The sequence below is a fragment of the Anoplopoma fimbria genome, chromosome 5, assembly GCF_027596085.1.
Source record: "Anoplopoma fimbria isolate UVic2021 breed Golden Eagle Sablefish chromosome 5, Afim_UVic_2022, whole genome shotgun sequence".
NCBI lineage: Eukaryota > Metazoa > Chordata > Actinopteri > Perciformes > Anoplopomatidae > Anoplopoma > Anoplopoma fimbria.
Genome location: NC_072453.1, coordinates 6,347,267 through 6,361,482, shown reverse-complemented (window position 1 = coordinate 6,361,482; position 14,216 = coordinate 6,347,267). Strand labels below are relative to the sequence as shown.

The 14,216-nt window shown below is 41.3% G+C and overlaps 3 protein-coding genes across 8 annotated transcripts in view; 2 read left to right on the top strand and 1 right to left on the bottom strand.

Moving 5' to 3' along the window:
- Positions 1-481, top strand: part of rhbdl1 (rhomboid, veinlet-like 1 (Drosophila)) — a 34,157-nt gene extending 33,676 nt beyond the window's left edge. For both annotated transcript variants that reach the window (XM_054599376.1, XM_054599375.1), the window contains one exon: positions 210-481. In XM_054599376.1, the coding sequence (XP_054455351.1) occupies positions 210-481 (272 nt within the window). The remainder of the gene's footprint in view (positions 1-209) is intronic.
- Positions 482-5,606: 5,125 nt separating this feature from the next.
- On the bottom strand, positions 5,607-8,273 carry zgc:112496 (uncharacterized protein LOC541336 homolog). 4 transcript variants are annotated; one of them, XM_054598702.1, is made up of 6 exons: positions 8,186-8,273; positions 7,931-8,087; positions 7,191-7,284; positions 6,850-7,009; positions 6,431-6,583; positions 5,607-5,873 (listed from the first exon to the last, which is right to left on the bottom strand). In XM_054598702.1, the coding sequence occupies exons 2-6, from the start codon at positions 8,053-8,055 to the stop codon at positions 5,692-5,694; spliced, it is 714 nt and encodes a 237-aa protein (XP_054454677.1). In that variant the 5' UTR covers positions 8,056-8,087; positions 8,186-8,273; the 3' UTR covers positions 5,607-5,691. The 4 variants fall into 4 exon arrangements, with proteins under 4 accessions (XP_054454677.1, XP_054454675.1, XP_054454676.1 ...); XM_054598700.1 differs by having other exon boundaries at positions 8,182-8,267; XM_054598701.1 differs by having other exon boundaries at positions 7,931-8,103; positions 8,182-8,258.
- A 16-nt stretch (positions 8,274-8,289) lies between these two features.
- Positions 8,290-14,216, top strand: wdr24 (WD repeat domain 24). Of its 2 annotated transcripts, none has more exons than XM_054598698.1 (11): positions 8,290-8,388; positions 9,206-9,281; positions 9,544-10,028; positions 10,307-10,484; positions 10,653-11,325; positions 11,852-11,964; positions 12,045-12,172; positions 12,271-12,375; positions 12,501-12,838; positions 13,208-13,392; positions 13,503-14,216. In XM_054598698.1, the coding sequence occupies exons 3-11, from the start codon at positions 9,548-9,550 to the stop codon at positions 13,669-13,671; spliced, it is 2,370 nt and encodes a 789-aa protein (XP_054454673.1). In that variant the 5' UTR covers positions 8,290-8,388; positions 9,206-9,281; positions 9,544-9,547; the 3' UTR covers positions 13,672-14,216. The 2 variants fall into 2 exon arrangements, with proteins under 2 accessions (XP_054454673.1, XP_054454674.1); XM_054598699.1 differs by lacking the exon at positions 8,290-8,388 and adding an exon at positions 8,488-8,881.

The following is a 14,216-nucleotide window of genomic DNA, read 5'->3' as shown; positions in this document are numbered from 1 at the left end:
AGTCTTTTTGCTAAGCTAAGCTAACCAGCTGCAGTAGCTACATATTCACCGTGCAGACAGGAAGATGGTATTAATCTTCCCATATAACTCTCCACCAAAAAACAAAGTTCTCAGACATGTTAAACAATTATTTTAAGCAATGATAGAATAATAATCATGAGCAGATACTTAAGAAGTTCTCTCTTTCATCTCTCCTCTCTCCTCCGCAGTGAGTTCAGAGGTGGGTCGTGCAGTATGGCTTCGCTTCTCACCACCGCTGCCCTCCTCGGGGCCCCAGCCCAGCTTCATGGCACACCTATCGGGGGCCATTGTCGGTATCAGCATGGGGCTTTTGATTCTGCGCAGCTACGAGGAGAGTCTGCAGAAACAGTGCTCCTGGTGGGTCATCGTCTTCTCCTTCATCACCTTTCTCCTCTTTGCCATTTTCTGGAACATCTTTGCATATGAGCTGCTGGGGGTGCAGATACCACCTCCTCCCTGATGAAGGCCCCCCCCCCCCCATAGGCCCTCGTCCACATACACACGGACTACAACCCTGCTCCAAACAAAGGTTCCCCTTTGATCATAGTTAGCATTTACTCTCAAGTTAGCCCAAAATGAAATGATATGAAATCATTTAAAACAAAAATCGACCAAGAATCCTTTTTTACAGATACTTTGCAAATCAAAGAAATATGTCTCTTTTATTAAAGAGGGATTACAGTAGCAACAAGTACAGGTGAAAATCCCTCAGATCCATTTTGAATAGCATTATAACTTTTTATCTATATGTCGAAAACTCATCCACATTACCAGCACTAAACTTTGATTTAACGTTTTTTCATCAATTGTTTCTTAAAGTGCGTCTTTCATTTATGGAAAGAAGAATCTGGGTTGATGACAGATGCCTGTGATGAAAAGGAAAGGGAATTAAAGGGGGGGACAGGAAGTGTATGTTGTGTTGTGGCGGTGACAATGCTGATCACTCGCTATGAGTGATGTTCTGTCTTTCATGAAGGTCAGAGATCAGCATCAGCTGCAGCAATGTGCTCGTAGTGCTCGTATGACTTAAGCAGATTTGATGCCTAAATCTGTGCAATTTGAATTTGTGCTACAAATCAGAGCTGCAACTGCTTTAAATGAAAAATTAAAGGAAAATTTCAAGAAGACCAAATTTATCTCCGGGGGCAGCAATACAAAATTACAGCAGCACCAATGAAGTATGATTGCTGATATGAATTTTTGAATTCACAGCCCTGCTGCTACTCACAGGGACTACTTTTTACACCGATTGAAATAAAACGCAACTAACAGAACTTTTTATTGAAATTGCGCTGCTGAGCAGGATCTCCTGGCCGATTATAAAATCTCACTCAAAATTCTTTGCAGTACAGAGGCTTTCCCAGAGCAGTTGTAGGAAGAATGGAGGAAAAAGTTTTAAAGATTTACGTGGATCCTGTCATATTCAAGTACCTTAAGGTTAGAGGCATCACTGTCATTTTCATTTCATGGGGTCTTATCAAATTAGAAGACATGTGCTTTTTAATGATTTTTCCAAGACATAATACCTACACTGTGGATACAGACTCATAGTTCACACAACATAGACAAAAACATAAAGATGGGAAATCAAAGTGACCGCGTGACAGGAGAGAAAAGAAAAAGAAGCTCATGAGTGAGGGATCGCTGAAGTTTCCTGGATGGTCATTACTTAAGAGAGTGAACTTCTCCTTTTTGCTGTGTCAATCTAACCACCAACTTGCTAGGCGCACCTTGTAAAATATGCCATGTCATGCTCTGTGGATCTCAGCGAGACAAGGACACACAAACACACAAACACAAACACTTCTCCCCTTTGTCTTTGAGAGCAGCAACTGCCTGATTCAGTAGGTCAACGTGGACAAACTGAAGAGAAGACACCACACACACACACACACACACACACACACACACACACACACACACACACACACACACACACATACTGGCCTCTGCCTGTTCTCGCTCTGACAGACTGAACTGGGGAGGACATGGATGCGTCATCACCTGACCTCTGACCTTTGTGTCCCAAAGGGCATTGGGGTCTCTCTGTCGGGCCCAGTCAATACCTCAGTTTCTCATTCTTAGGGACTGTATACTTTTGTAAAGGAATGTACCTATAAAGAAAAAAAAAGGTGTTATTAAGTTGTCCCTGTTTTTCCATTTGATAGTGGATGTGTATAATGTATGTTCATAACTAAGAGTATATTTATTTGTATTTTTTTTCCTCTTTGAGAGGGAAGAGAGAAAAGTTTCAAATGGTGCAAAATCAATGCTATGATTGTTGTTCTTCTGATATCTCCTGTATGGCTTTGATCCTCGGAAAAGTCTATGTGGCAAAATCCCCTGGTTTGTTAGATGACCACCACTGACTATAGCTTGATTTTATAAATCTTTAGTGCTTTACAAAATAAGCCATAGAAAGAACCAATTGGAGAGGGTAAAAAAGAGGAAGAAGTTTGTTGGTATCTACAGTGAAGCTTCATTTTTTACTGTAATCAAACATGATTTCTTCATTGTGAATATTCAACAGGTGAGGTGAAAGAAGACAAACTGTGCAAGTACGAGCCTTTGAAACTCTGGACTGTTTGAGATATTTTCATGTAGCGAGACTCATTTTACAACTTGTTTGTAGTCAATGCAACTTTTGCCCACATCTCCAAACTCTCCCTTGCAGGGCGCAGATGCCTCGCTGCAGCTCTTCTTTTGCAAATAACAAATTATGGCCAGAGCTCCTGTCTTACATTATCTCCAGAGTGATTCAAGCTTTTTGGAGAGCTGAGGCCAGGATAGCGATTACACTTACTCATGTTACGTTCCATTTTTCAGTCTTTCAATCAATAATTCATTTGAATGTCCGTTGGCTGCCTGGGGAAAAAATGTTGTACATTTGCCAATTTTGATAGCTGGTCATAAATACAGTCCTCAGCGTTTGCTTCCACATGAAACTGTCAGAAGTAACAGAAGACTCTGTGTTAAATGAGGAAATCCGCATGAAATAGCCAGACAAAAAGCCATTTTCAGATGCATTAAAAAAGAAAAGATCAGCCAATACATGGCAGTAATGGATCCTTGATAGAAACTCTTGTGCTTACTTGGAAATAGTATTGCTTGGTATAGCAAAGATGCGTCGATGAATAATGCATACATATCCTGTTGGCCTATAATGAGGATAAAGAGGATGCCTGAGAGGAGGTTAATGTGCCTCTTTAACTGAAAAATCATACGAACCCAAAAGGGTTGTAAAAAGGGCTAGTAAATGGCCATGTTTTTTCACATTAACTGTGAATATTACCCCTCCTGGAAGTAAAGCAAAGTTAATTCTTGTTGCCCCAAAAAAGATACTCAACTTAGCACTCCTCAGACAAAGTGAAATGGCCGGTGTTTGGTTTATTATTATTATTATTATTAAATATCTTCTGAAAAAAGCAGACAATAGCCTCATAAACAGAAGATAAAATGAGCAGTGCGTGTATCTTAAATAACCAGGTGCATCGGAAACTTTTCAGGAGTAGTTAAGCTGAATCTCCCAGTACCAAAACATCCTAAAATATGCCCCCTCCTCTCTGATACAAGCATCCTCCTGCACTCATACAGCATCTTAAAGGAAATGAGTGATTGAGGCCTGACTCACATAATCTGGCTTGACAGAATGTGGCAGTTTATGGTCTGTGAGGGATAGCGGGACAGCAGAAACAACAGTGTCCGCATTCTTCATAAAACCTCAGCAGCGTACGTGCCCATGTCACAATCCCCCCCTCCCCCCAGTGTCAGGATGATGCATGGTTGTTGCGGGGATACACAGGAGCCCAAAGCTAGAACGTAAACAGGATATCTTCCTTCAATAAGTGGATGTGACAGGCTGCATGATGTTGATTTAATTGCTGCCTTTTGAGTGACACATTTGTTTTCAACAGTATAAGAAAAGCTTGGTGAGAGATGGCATGAGCTGAATAGGGGCAGACTATCAATAACATGTGATCCATCACTTTGTGTACTCCACACGCCCCCTCTTGATTGGTTTTTATATACAGCCATGACTGCGATACGAGGTGATGTTAAAAGGTCAGTGCCAACTTGTGTGACTCTCATTTATACGTGAACCCCTATTGGTGTGACTGCACACTAGCTACTGTTCATTTCTGTGCTCGTCTGATTCAAAAATGCAACATACTTGACATTTCTCTGCTGTTTCATATTTCCTGTTCCTGTATTTTGTCAAATGTGGGCTTTTCTTTTTGCACTTATTATGACGTAGTTAACTGACATTGCCATGTGCCATATTCTCTACTGCCATAAACATTCGTCAATGCTTTTTTACCTCCCTATGCCAATCCATTGTGCTGTTATGCCCAATGCCTTGTTATCGTACATAAGCACGGGGCAGAAAGGCTGCTTAGCTGTCAGCTGTGTGGTGTATTGTTTTACATAATCATGCACAGAATCCATAAATAACATTGATATTGTTAGTATATCCAGTAGCTGCTCAGAAGTGCTACTCACCAACAAGCCGGCCAGGTTGCCTTTTCTTAGTGTTTATTGCTACTTAGATATATATCTCACTGCATGACTTTGCAGGTAAATCAGGCCACTGTAGCTCCGGAGATGGAATTGTTCTTACAACAAAGACGTTTAAAGCTGAAATGCTAGTTTGGCGTTCCAAGGCCTCCAAATGTACAGACGTTGGCTTTAGTTCTCAAAATATCCTGGATATTAATGCATTAACATTTTTTTAAATTGAATTAAACAACATGAACAGGACGGGCCAGTGTAGACTAAACATGGTTGTCATAGTTCAACAACTATCCGTTATGCTAAAAAAGTCAAGTCTACAGTATTGAACCTTAATGATTGAACACTGCTTCTATCTACCATAGCTAGAAACAAGCATAAGGGAGTTTGTCTGTAACAGCTTTCAGGGTTTCTTTCTGGAGATGAGGGTATATTATCTGGTTTGGAACAGAGAACATTGCTAAAGACTTGGTTACCCAGTTTCTAGTTTGGTACGGATTCTTTTCATGTTTCCAAAAACTCGGTGTCATGCAAATATCAACAGGAAGTTTCTTAATATGGGTCGTTTCCCTCTGAAGGTTAAGAATTTAAAAAAAAAAAGAGTAATATCTGTGCTGCTGTGGTAGTTTTTCATGAGCTGCTTACTTGTATCGATAAAAATGGTGCCAATCTTACGAGGTCCAATCTCTCAGACTAGACAAGAGGTTGTACCAACACAGTGTTTACAAAAAGAAAAAGCAGAAGCTATTTTTCTCAGTCATGAGGAAACTAAAGGAAAACTAAATTTACATATGGATAATTTATATCAAAGTCCTCATTAATTATTTCACAATCTATTGTACTTTTTAAATGTTCTGAACGGAACCATTTTATATTGTATATATTGAATATATTTTGTTTTATTTTGTACTGTTCATTGTACTTTGCTTTAATTTAGAAACTATAAATAAAGAACAATACTGTGGCAACGTCATACCGCTCATTGTGCTGCAAATTACAACTGTATGACTGAACTACATGACACCAAACAAAAAAATGCAAATACTCAATATACTCCATTTGATATAAAATACTTTATTATTTTGGAAAATGACAAAAAAAACAACTGACAAACAATAAAGCAAGTTTAATGTAAAAAAAGTACTGTGCAAGATTTTTTTTTTATCTTGTTTTGAGCTTCTTTGTTGGTCTCTGGTCAGTGTCGGCATCTGAGCGCTTCTCCTTCACACTGCTGGCCTTCACATCAACTTCCTTTAGAAGTGGGAGCTGGTGCTGTTTGGCTGTGGTCAACGCCCACAAACACAACTCCACTCTGTGGGGCGTCCAGTCCTGCTGCTGATCCACTGAGGACGAGAGGGGAGGCCAGATATCAGGATCAAAGTAGAACTCATGCAGCTTTTTGTTGACACAGATGAACATAAAAAGACATTTGAATCAGAGTGTCCTAAAATAATAAAATATATAAAACACATTTAATTGTCTAAATTTAAAAAAGCCATATTCAATTCCCTTTGATGCAATGTTGATGAAAGGAAATCTGAAATGAAATCTTCCACTTTTTATAGGCACTCTGAAAGTTTGAATAAAACTGGTTAAATAGGAGAATAAAAGTTACAGTGCAAATTACGAATTAATAGTCCCAAATTTAATTTACTAAAAGGCAGTGGCAAATTCAAAAGTTTTAAGCTTTGATTTAAAAAGAAAATATATATTTCTTGAATTTTGTTTCATATACGTGGTGCATAAAAACTGAGCACTGCTCCTCAATGTCTTGGCCCTGGGGATGGTGAGCAAATACTTCTAAAACTAATGCATTTATATATAGGTAGCATCATATTTTGTGTGCTATATTGACCAAATGGATGCACACACCTCTCTTGTGTCCCCGTCATTAGCTCACCTTTGTTTAGTTTTTCAGTGCACTCAACCATTTTGCCCAAGTACAGACTGTAGTGCTTGGCTGTGTATTGGATGGGCTTTAGTCCTGGTACACTCTCCATGGCTTCATCGGACATGAATGCAGCCTGTTCTGGAGCTCCTGCTGCCAACACAGCTGGAACAAAATGGACAGTCAGCTCTGAGCCATGCTGAGTGTATCAATGAGGTGAATACAAACTATTTATACAGAGCAGTGAGTCCCAGCCACTCAATCCACCAGTGTAAGGACTGCTCTGTGCACTAACTGAGAAGGCTTTCACTTTGTGCTTTAAAGGCATCACAAAGATGTTTTATCAATATGAATTCTTAAGGTTTTATCAATTTGCTGAGAGCAGATTCGATACAGTATCTTCAGAAACAGAATAGAGACGCTGTGCTAACCTGAAGCAGTGGCTGGGCCTACTCCTTTCAGGGTGCTGAGCTCTGTGATCGCTGCCTGCACATCAGGAAGGAGGCTGAAGGCCTTTCTGGAGCATTTCTCCACGGTGTCCTCACTGTTGGAAGCCACCAGCTGCTGCAGCCTCGGCCTGAACTTCCCTCTCTGCAGGAAAGCACACAGGGCCACTCAAGGACACAGCTGATGCTCTGTAAGCGCTAGTGCCTCTTCATAGCTATCCATCAAAGCTATATGTTTGCGGGAATCTTTCTTGAAAAAATCTTTTGTTGTGGGTGGGTTAAAGCTCCTAGGGATTATAATGATTTAATGTCTAGACATAACTTACAGTGAGCTTCCACTCCATCAGTTTCACCAGCTCTGATTGAGTGACATGTTTGTCAGGTCGACTTGAAATGAGTGTAGGCAGCTCCTCTTGGTACCTGACCACAGATAAACGCAGGTTAGACTCAGTTACCTTTAAAGTTATTCTCAAGTCAAAAGTTTGATTCAACTCAGTTCATTTAACACAAAGATAAGCATAGAAATACTTTTTTATATCAACATTTATAAAAAAAGACACTCTAAACTTATTGTGGCAAAACAATCCTAACTCAAGGTCCACTTACTAGCTTTTTCCAGATTTTTTAACTTTATCATGTGGCCTTCATCAACAGATGGGGTTTTCTCAGTTGCCATAGAGATTACTTACATGAAGGAGAATTACTGTCATGAAAGTGCTGTAATGAAATCATTAAGCTGCTGAGCCCCAATGTCAACAAATCCATGTCTATTACAACTGAGCAAACCCTCTCCGATGATGAAGTCACTGTGAGACAGTTGAAAGCCCCTGAAGCTTTTAAGTGGACCCTGAGTTGGGATTGTTTTGGTCAAACTTATATTTCCTGGTCAAGAAAGAACATTGATGCTTAAATCAAGAAATGCATTTTGAATGACAAAGAGATAAATCAATTACATAACATACTGAAAGCAATATTTACTAAAGTGTGAAATGTTACCACATCTATCCCTTACTCAGGGAAGTTGGGTGTGGTTTTGTAACTGTTGCTGTTGGTAAACATTATTTACCACTTGTCGAGGTTCAGCAGCTTTCCAGGTTTCTTGCTTTTGGACTTTGCCTCCACCACATCCCAATATTTCCCATACACAGTCCTCCATGTGGCTGGGTCCTCACAGGCAAAGAGAGTACTCATGGCAACAGAGAGATCACACCATCACCTGCAAACTAAGACAAACATAACCTAAATTACAGTTTGTAAAACCTGTTTTACAAGAATGGACTACAGCATTATACCATTTAACATGTGATAGTATTTCACCTGCCATGTGTACAGAGGAAACGAAACAAAAGCAGAGCCCGATTCTCTAAACGACTGACGGAGTCGTATGACGTCACGTGTCGACGCTTCTGTTATGACATCCGGAGTTCCCGCGAGATTTTAGACGAAAATACTACTTCCACTAACGAAGAAGAAAAAAAAAATACTACTTCCGGTGCCGCAAGCATTGAGCAACAATTTTACAAGGTTTGTCCCCTGAAATACTTTGTTGTTGACTTTGTTTGGACACTGTCACCAAGATATATATATATGTATGTGTTTTATGTTTCTCTAATCATCCGACGTACTTGTACAACTTATGTCGTGCGCGTTTCGTCTTTGCAAAAGTACTCGGTGGCTAGGTTAGCCAGCTAGCATTAGCATCACATTCCAGGCATGTATGTGGTGCAAGTACACTGTAGAGCGAGTTTAACTATTGAATAGTAATTAAAGTGAAGGAGCTAACAGATATACGTGACGTTATCTCAAATCACACCCTGTTTTGGAGGAAAGGGAACTCAAACCTACGCATTAAATCAAGGGTGTAACATCAGGTTACTAGTGAAGATGAATGTTTTCATGCACATGTCACTGGAGTGAGAAAGCTCTCGCCCTCTTGGGATTGCTCGTTCTGTTTTCCACTGCATCATCATATCTTGACGTGAGCACAACGCAGCTATTAATCAATCACCAGCACGAGGTAAAAAAAACAAAAAAACAATGGTAATCTGACATTAATTAAATCTTGAAATAATAATCTGTTGGAAAAATATGACACTAAAGCCAGAAGGTGACAGACAGACATTATATGGAATGTCAGTACCCCCATTATAACGAGGTGCTTGTATATAATGTTACATTAGTCAATATTAGCTTCCATGTCTTTGTGACCCAAGTGTAGATAACAGAACATTTTCACTATATCATTTTTGATTGTGTTTGTTATGGATACAATATATCTGTCCTTACTATAAACACCAATATTATCATGCTATGTGACGCTAACTTGCCAAACTCTCACTAGTAATTTGGCTCTCATGGGAGCACATGAAGACTCTGTGCTGCTGCAGACATTGACAAGCCCGGCTGTTCTTCCACAAGTAAGTACTGAAGCCATTTCATTGTCTAAAATGTTGAAGATACAAAAAAAGACACATCTATCCTGTCCCTACATCAAGTACTGTATAGATCTAACATCATATAGTGCCACCTTCTGGTGGATTTTTTGAACTGCCTTAAAAACATTTCACCTTCTGCACAGGTTGTTGTTGTTTTTAAAGCGCTGCTGGAAAAGTAGCAAAATGATTTGCTTTTCACCTCATGCATCTTGAGCTCAAGTGAAGTCACTGTTGTCTGCTTCAGGAACATGGAGAAGATGTCACGTGTTACCACAGCCCACAGCAGCAGTGCCATCAGTGGCCGGACTATGTTCTGCCACTTGGACGCTCCTGCCAACGCCATCAGCGTGTGCCGGGACGCCACGCAGGTGGTGGTAGCGGGCCGCAACATCTTCAAGATCTACGCTCTGGAGGAAGACCAGTTTGTGGAGAAGCTGAATCTACGAGTCGGCCGCAAACCATCTCTCAACTTTAGCTGTGCGGATGTCATGTGGCACCAGATGGAGGAGAACCTGCTTGCTACTGCTGCCACCAATGGGGCAGTGGTCACCTGGAACCTGGGGAAACCCTCTCGTAACAAGCAGGACCAGCTCTTTACTGAGCACAAACGCACTGTCAACAAGGTGTGCTTCCATCCCACAGAGGTTTACATGCTGCTAAGTGGCTCACAGGACGGCTTCATGAAGTGCTTTGACCTGCGCAAGAAGGAGTCGGTCAGCACTTTCTCAGGTAGAATATTTTGTGATAAGCCTTAGATTATTACTAATAACTGCATACAGAGTGTTTTTGCATGATATAAACTTTATCTTAAGTCTTTATAGTATGGTTTACTGGAATCCTTTGGAAATTATTTGCACACTTCTACTCCATGTGTTTCACTGTTTTCTGTGATTTTGTGAAAAAGTGTTTCAACATTGATCAGGAAAGACAATCATAAAAGTGTTGGAGCAGAAGTATTGTTTTAACTGTTAGAAGATGATTTTTTTTCCACCTTTCCTTTCTTCCAGGTCAGTCAGAGAGTGTAAGGGATGTCCAGTTCAGCATGAAGGATTATTTCACATTTGCTGCAACCTTTGAGAATGGCAACGTCCAGGTTTGGGACATCAGGCGACCAGACCGCTATGAGCGAATGTTCACCGCCCATACTGGCCCTGTGTTCTGCTGCGACTGGCACCCTGATGACAGGTAAATAAAAGTGCCTTTGTGACACAAAACCAACTGAGAAAATGGAGTATTTCCTTTCTATGGTATCTTGGGTCAACCATATGCCACTTGAAATTAGAAGTGCTTGAGTAGGGTGTATTTTATTACAGTCATTTTTTAATAACGTTCTCCCTTTTATTTCTGTTTTAGGGGATGGCTGGCGACAGGGGGCAGGGACAAGATGGTGAAAGTGTGGGACATGACCACAACCCGGGCAAAGGAGATCTATTGTGTCCAGACAATCGCCTCAGTGGCGCGGGTTAAGTGGCGGCCTGAAAAGAAGTTTCATTTAGCCACCTGTTCCATGATGGTTGATCACAACATCTACGTCTGGGATGTCCGCAGACCTTTCATTCCCTTCGCCACATTTGAGGAACACAAGGATGTAACAACTGGTATTGTGTGGCGCCACCAGCATGACCCTCATTTCCTGCTCTCTGGCTCTAAGGACAGCACACTCTACCAACACATGTTCAAGGACGCCACTCGTCCCGTGGACAAGGCAAACCCCGAGGGTCTGTGCTTTGGACTGTTCGGTGACTTGGCCTTTGCAGCCAAGGAGAGTCTGATTAGCAGCGACGCCAATAGAAAGCCTTACCCTGGAGGCGACCGACGCTACCCCATCTTTTTCTTCAAGAAGCCCGACCCGACAGAGCAGTTTGCCCACGTGTCCAGCGCCCTTAGTGTCTTTGAGACAGACTTGGACAGTAACCGCATGGACTGGTTTGTCAAGACTGCACAACTCTACCTCCTCTGTGGGAAGCCCTTTGCTGAGCTGTGTGATCACAATGCCAAGGTGGCCCGGGAGCTCAAAAGACCTCAGGTCAGACCAATCAATACAGGAACAAATGTATACGTATACAGTTAGTATAATCCAGTTAGGTGTATTTTTATATTTTTATTAAAATATGACCATGACAGATTATGATAAAAAACAAAACAATGATGCATTTCACACTTGTTACTTATTAAATAAATATGTCTATATAATTATATAAAAATAGATAGATATTTATTATTTTTAATTTATTGATTACTGATGAATAAATTATTGTTTGGTCTTAAAATGTGAACAAAGCGTAAAAAATGTCCATAAGTTCCCAGAGCCCTGAATTGTTGTCTTTTTAGTTTGATTAATTTACTTTACCTATAAACTATTTGTTATGTTTGCATTAGACAACAATGACTATGAATGAATAATTTCAGTCAACAAGCTTGAGGCTGGTGTATCTTGGTGGTTATAGTAACATGTCACCTTTTAACTCATTACTTCCAATATTAATGTGTTTTACAGTCATTGTGTTTGTCATGTGTAATCAATAACTTGTCTTTTTTTCTTCAATGTAAAGGTTTCCACAACATGGACCATGTTGAGAATTATGTTCTCAGATCCAGCAAACCCCACAACTCCCGGTCTAAGCCACAACCTCAGTAAACTTGGCACCTTGCCTTTAATGAACAGGTAAATTACCTTCCTAGTGTGAAATTACAAAACCAGTAATGCCAGTCATCATTTAATGCTGATGTACATTGGTCTGTTAGTTTCAACATGAAGGAAATGAGCTCAGGGATGGGCACAGAGAGCAGACTGGAGCGCAGTAAAGGTGAGAGCAGGCAGGACAACATTCACCTGGAGCCGGGGAACCTGCACATCAGCAATAATAATGAAGGTGAGAGTGGCCATTGAAACTTCATCTGTATGTCCTTATGTTCTCTGTATAGTATTCAAGACTTGTCTAAATAAGCTATTCTTTTAATTTCCCGTCAGAAAACGAGGAGACGGAGGGCAGCGAGGGCCAGGCTGAGTATATGTTCGGGGATGCTGAGTTAGATGACGACGACCTCTACTCTATGGAGCACGACAACCAAACAGGTCAGTCACAGTACCATCTATGAGGAAACTGAAGAGCTGCTTAGGTAAGTGACTTCTATTTATAACTTCCTCCATGCTCAGCACTCTTTTGTCTAATATTATCTCTGCTCCTTTTGTTACAACAGAAGAGCAGGAGTGCACGCTACCCCAGGAGGCCTTCCAACTGCGCCATGAGATCATGGATAACCCGTCTGCTCCAGAGCACCTTCAACAGGACAAGGCCGACTCCCCGCACGTCAGCGGCAACGAGGCAGAGGTCACTTGTCTGACACCCATCGAGTCCTTCTCCCTTATCTCCATTTCACAACCCCTGTTTAGCCCACATTTACCCTCCAGCTTCTTCTGTCCAATTGTGCGGGAGATGCTGAGCTACTACGCCGAGCAGGGCGATGTGCAGATGGCCGTGTCCGTGCTTATCGTCTTGGGGGACAGGATCCGCAAAGAGATTGATGACCTCACACAGGTCAGATAGAGACAGGTGTTGAAGAACTGCATTAGAATAATTCTTGGACAGTTTTTTTTTTGTTGTTGGCAGGGGCATTAATGAAAAGGTTTTTGGTTTTTGTGTACTCCTAAGAATGACTTACTGACTTTAAGCTGATTTTAAATATCTGATAGATGAGTCAGAAAAAGGCCCTGAATAAATATTTTAGGTTTAATGTATCTGATGTTGTTCATGTGATCTAGAAGAAATTAAGCAAAGTTTAGGGATTCTTTAGGCCTATGTAGGACTGTAGGTTGTTAACCAATAAAACACCAAAGTCTTCAAATTAAATGACGACATTTCAGTTTGGAAGACTTAAACCCTGATCGAGTTGTGCTTCCATTTCAGGAGCACTGGTACATGTCCTACATAGACCTGCTACAGCGATTTGAGTTGTGGAACGTGTCTAATGAGGTCATCAAACTGAGTACGTGCAGCGCCATCACCTGCCTGAACCAGGCGTCTACAACACTTCACATCAACTGCAGCAACTGTAAGCGGCCAATGAGCAACAGGGGCTGGATTTGTGACAGGTATGAACCGTTTTATGGGGGGTTGATTGCTGGACTGTAGACAAAGTTTAAAAAAAAGTTTATTCTTACATAAACCGAGCTCTGACAAGCGCCCTGCGTCTCTCCTCTAGGTGCCACCAGTGTGCCAGTGTATGTGCAGTGTGCCACCATGTGGTTAAGGGACTGTTTGTGTGGTGTCAGGGCTGCAGCCACGGTGGACATCTGGAGCACATCATGAACTGGCTCAAGAGCAGCGCCCACTGTCCCGCCGGCTGCGGCCACCTGTGCGAGTACACCTGAGCCCATCAGGACCACTGTTCACACAGCCGGTGCTCTATGGGATCGGGGATCAGTCCTCACACCGGCCTGGAGTCGCGTGCGTGCGTGCGTGCGTGCGTGCGTGCGTGCGTGCGTGCGTGCGTGCGTGCGTGCGTGCGTGCGTACGTGAAGTGAGTTTAGTCAAAGGTCTGATCGACTGAGTCTAAAGGAGGAAGATCTTTGTATGCGCTCTCCTGGACAGCCATTCAAGAGCAAACACATTCATATTTGAATTGATGATTATGAGCCAATGGTGGATTTGCATATAAGAAGATGTTACAACAGATATTCACAGAATATAACAATTTATTTGTTAATTCACACTTGCTGCATCTTACATTGTTTTTAAACCTGTCAGTAAAATCCTGAAGGCTGTACAGAAAGAATTGTCTGTTCATCCTAAGTGGATTGTTTATGTTTGTACATAATGGTATATCTTATTTTGAAGGACTGTAGATAATGTTGAATTAATTTATATGACAAATAGCTCTATTCAGACAATACATTAAAGCAATACACTTGAAGTA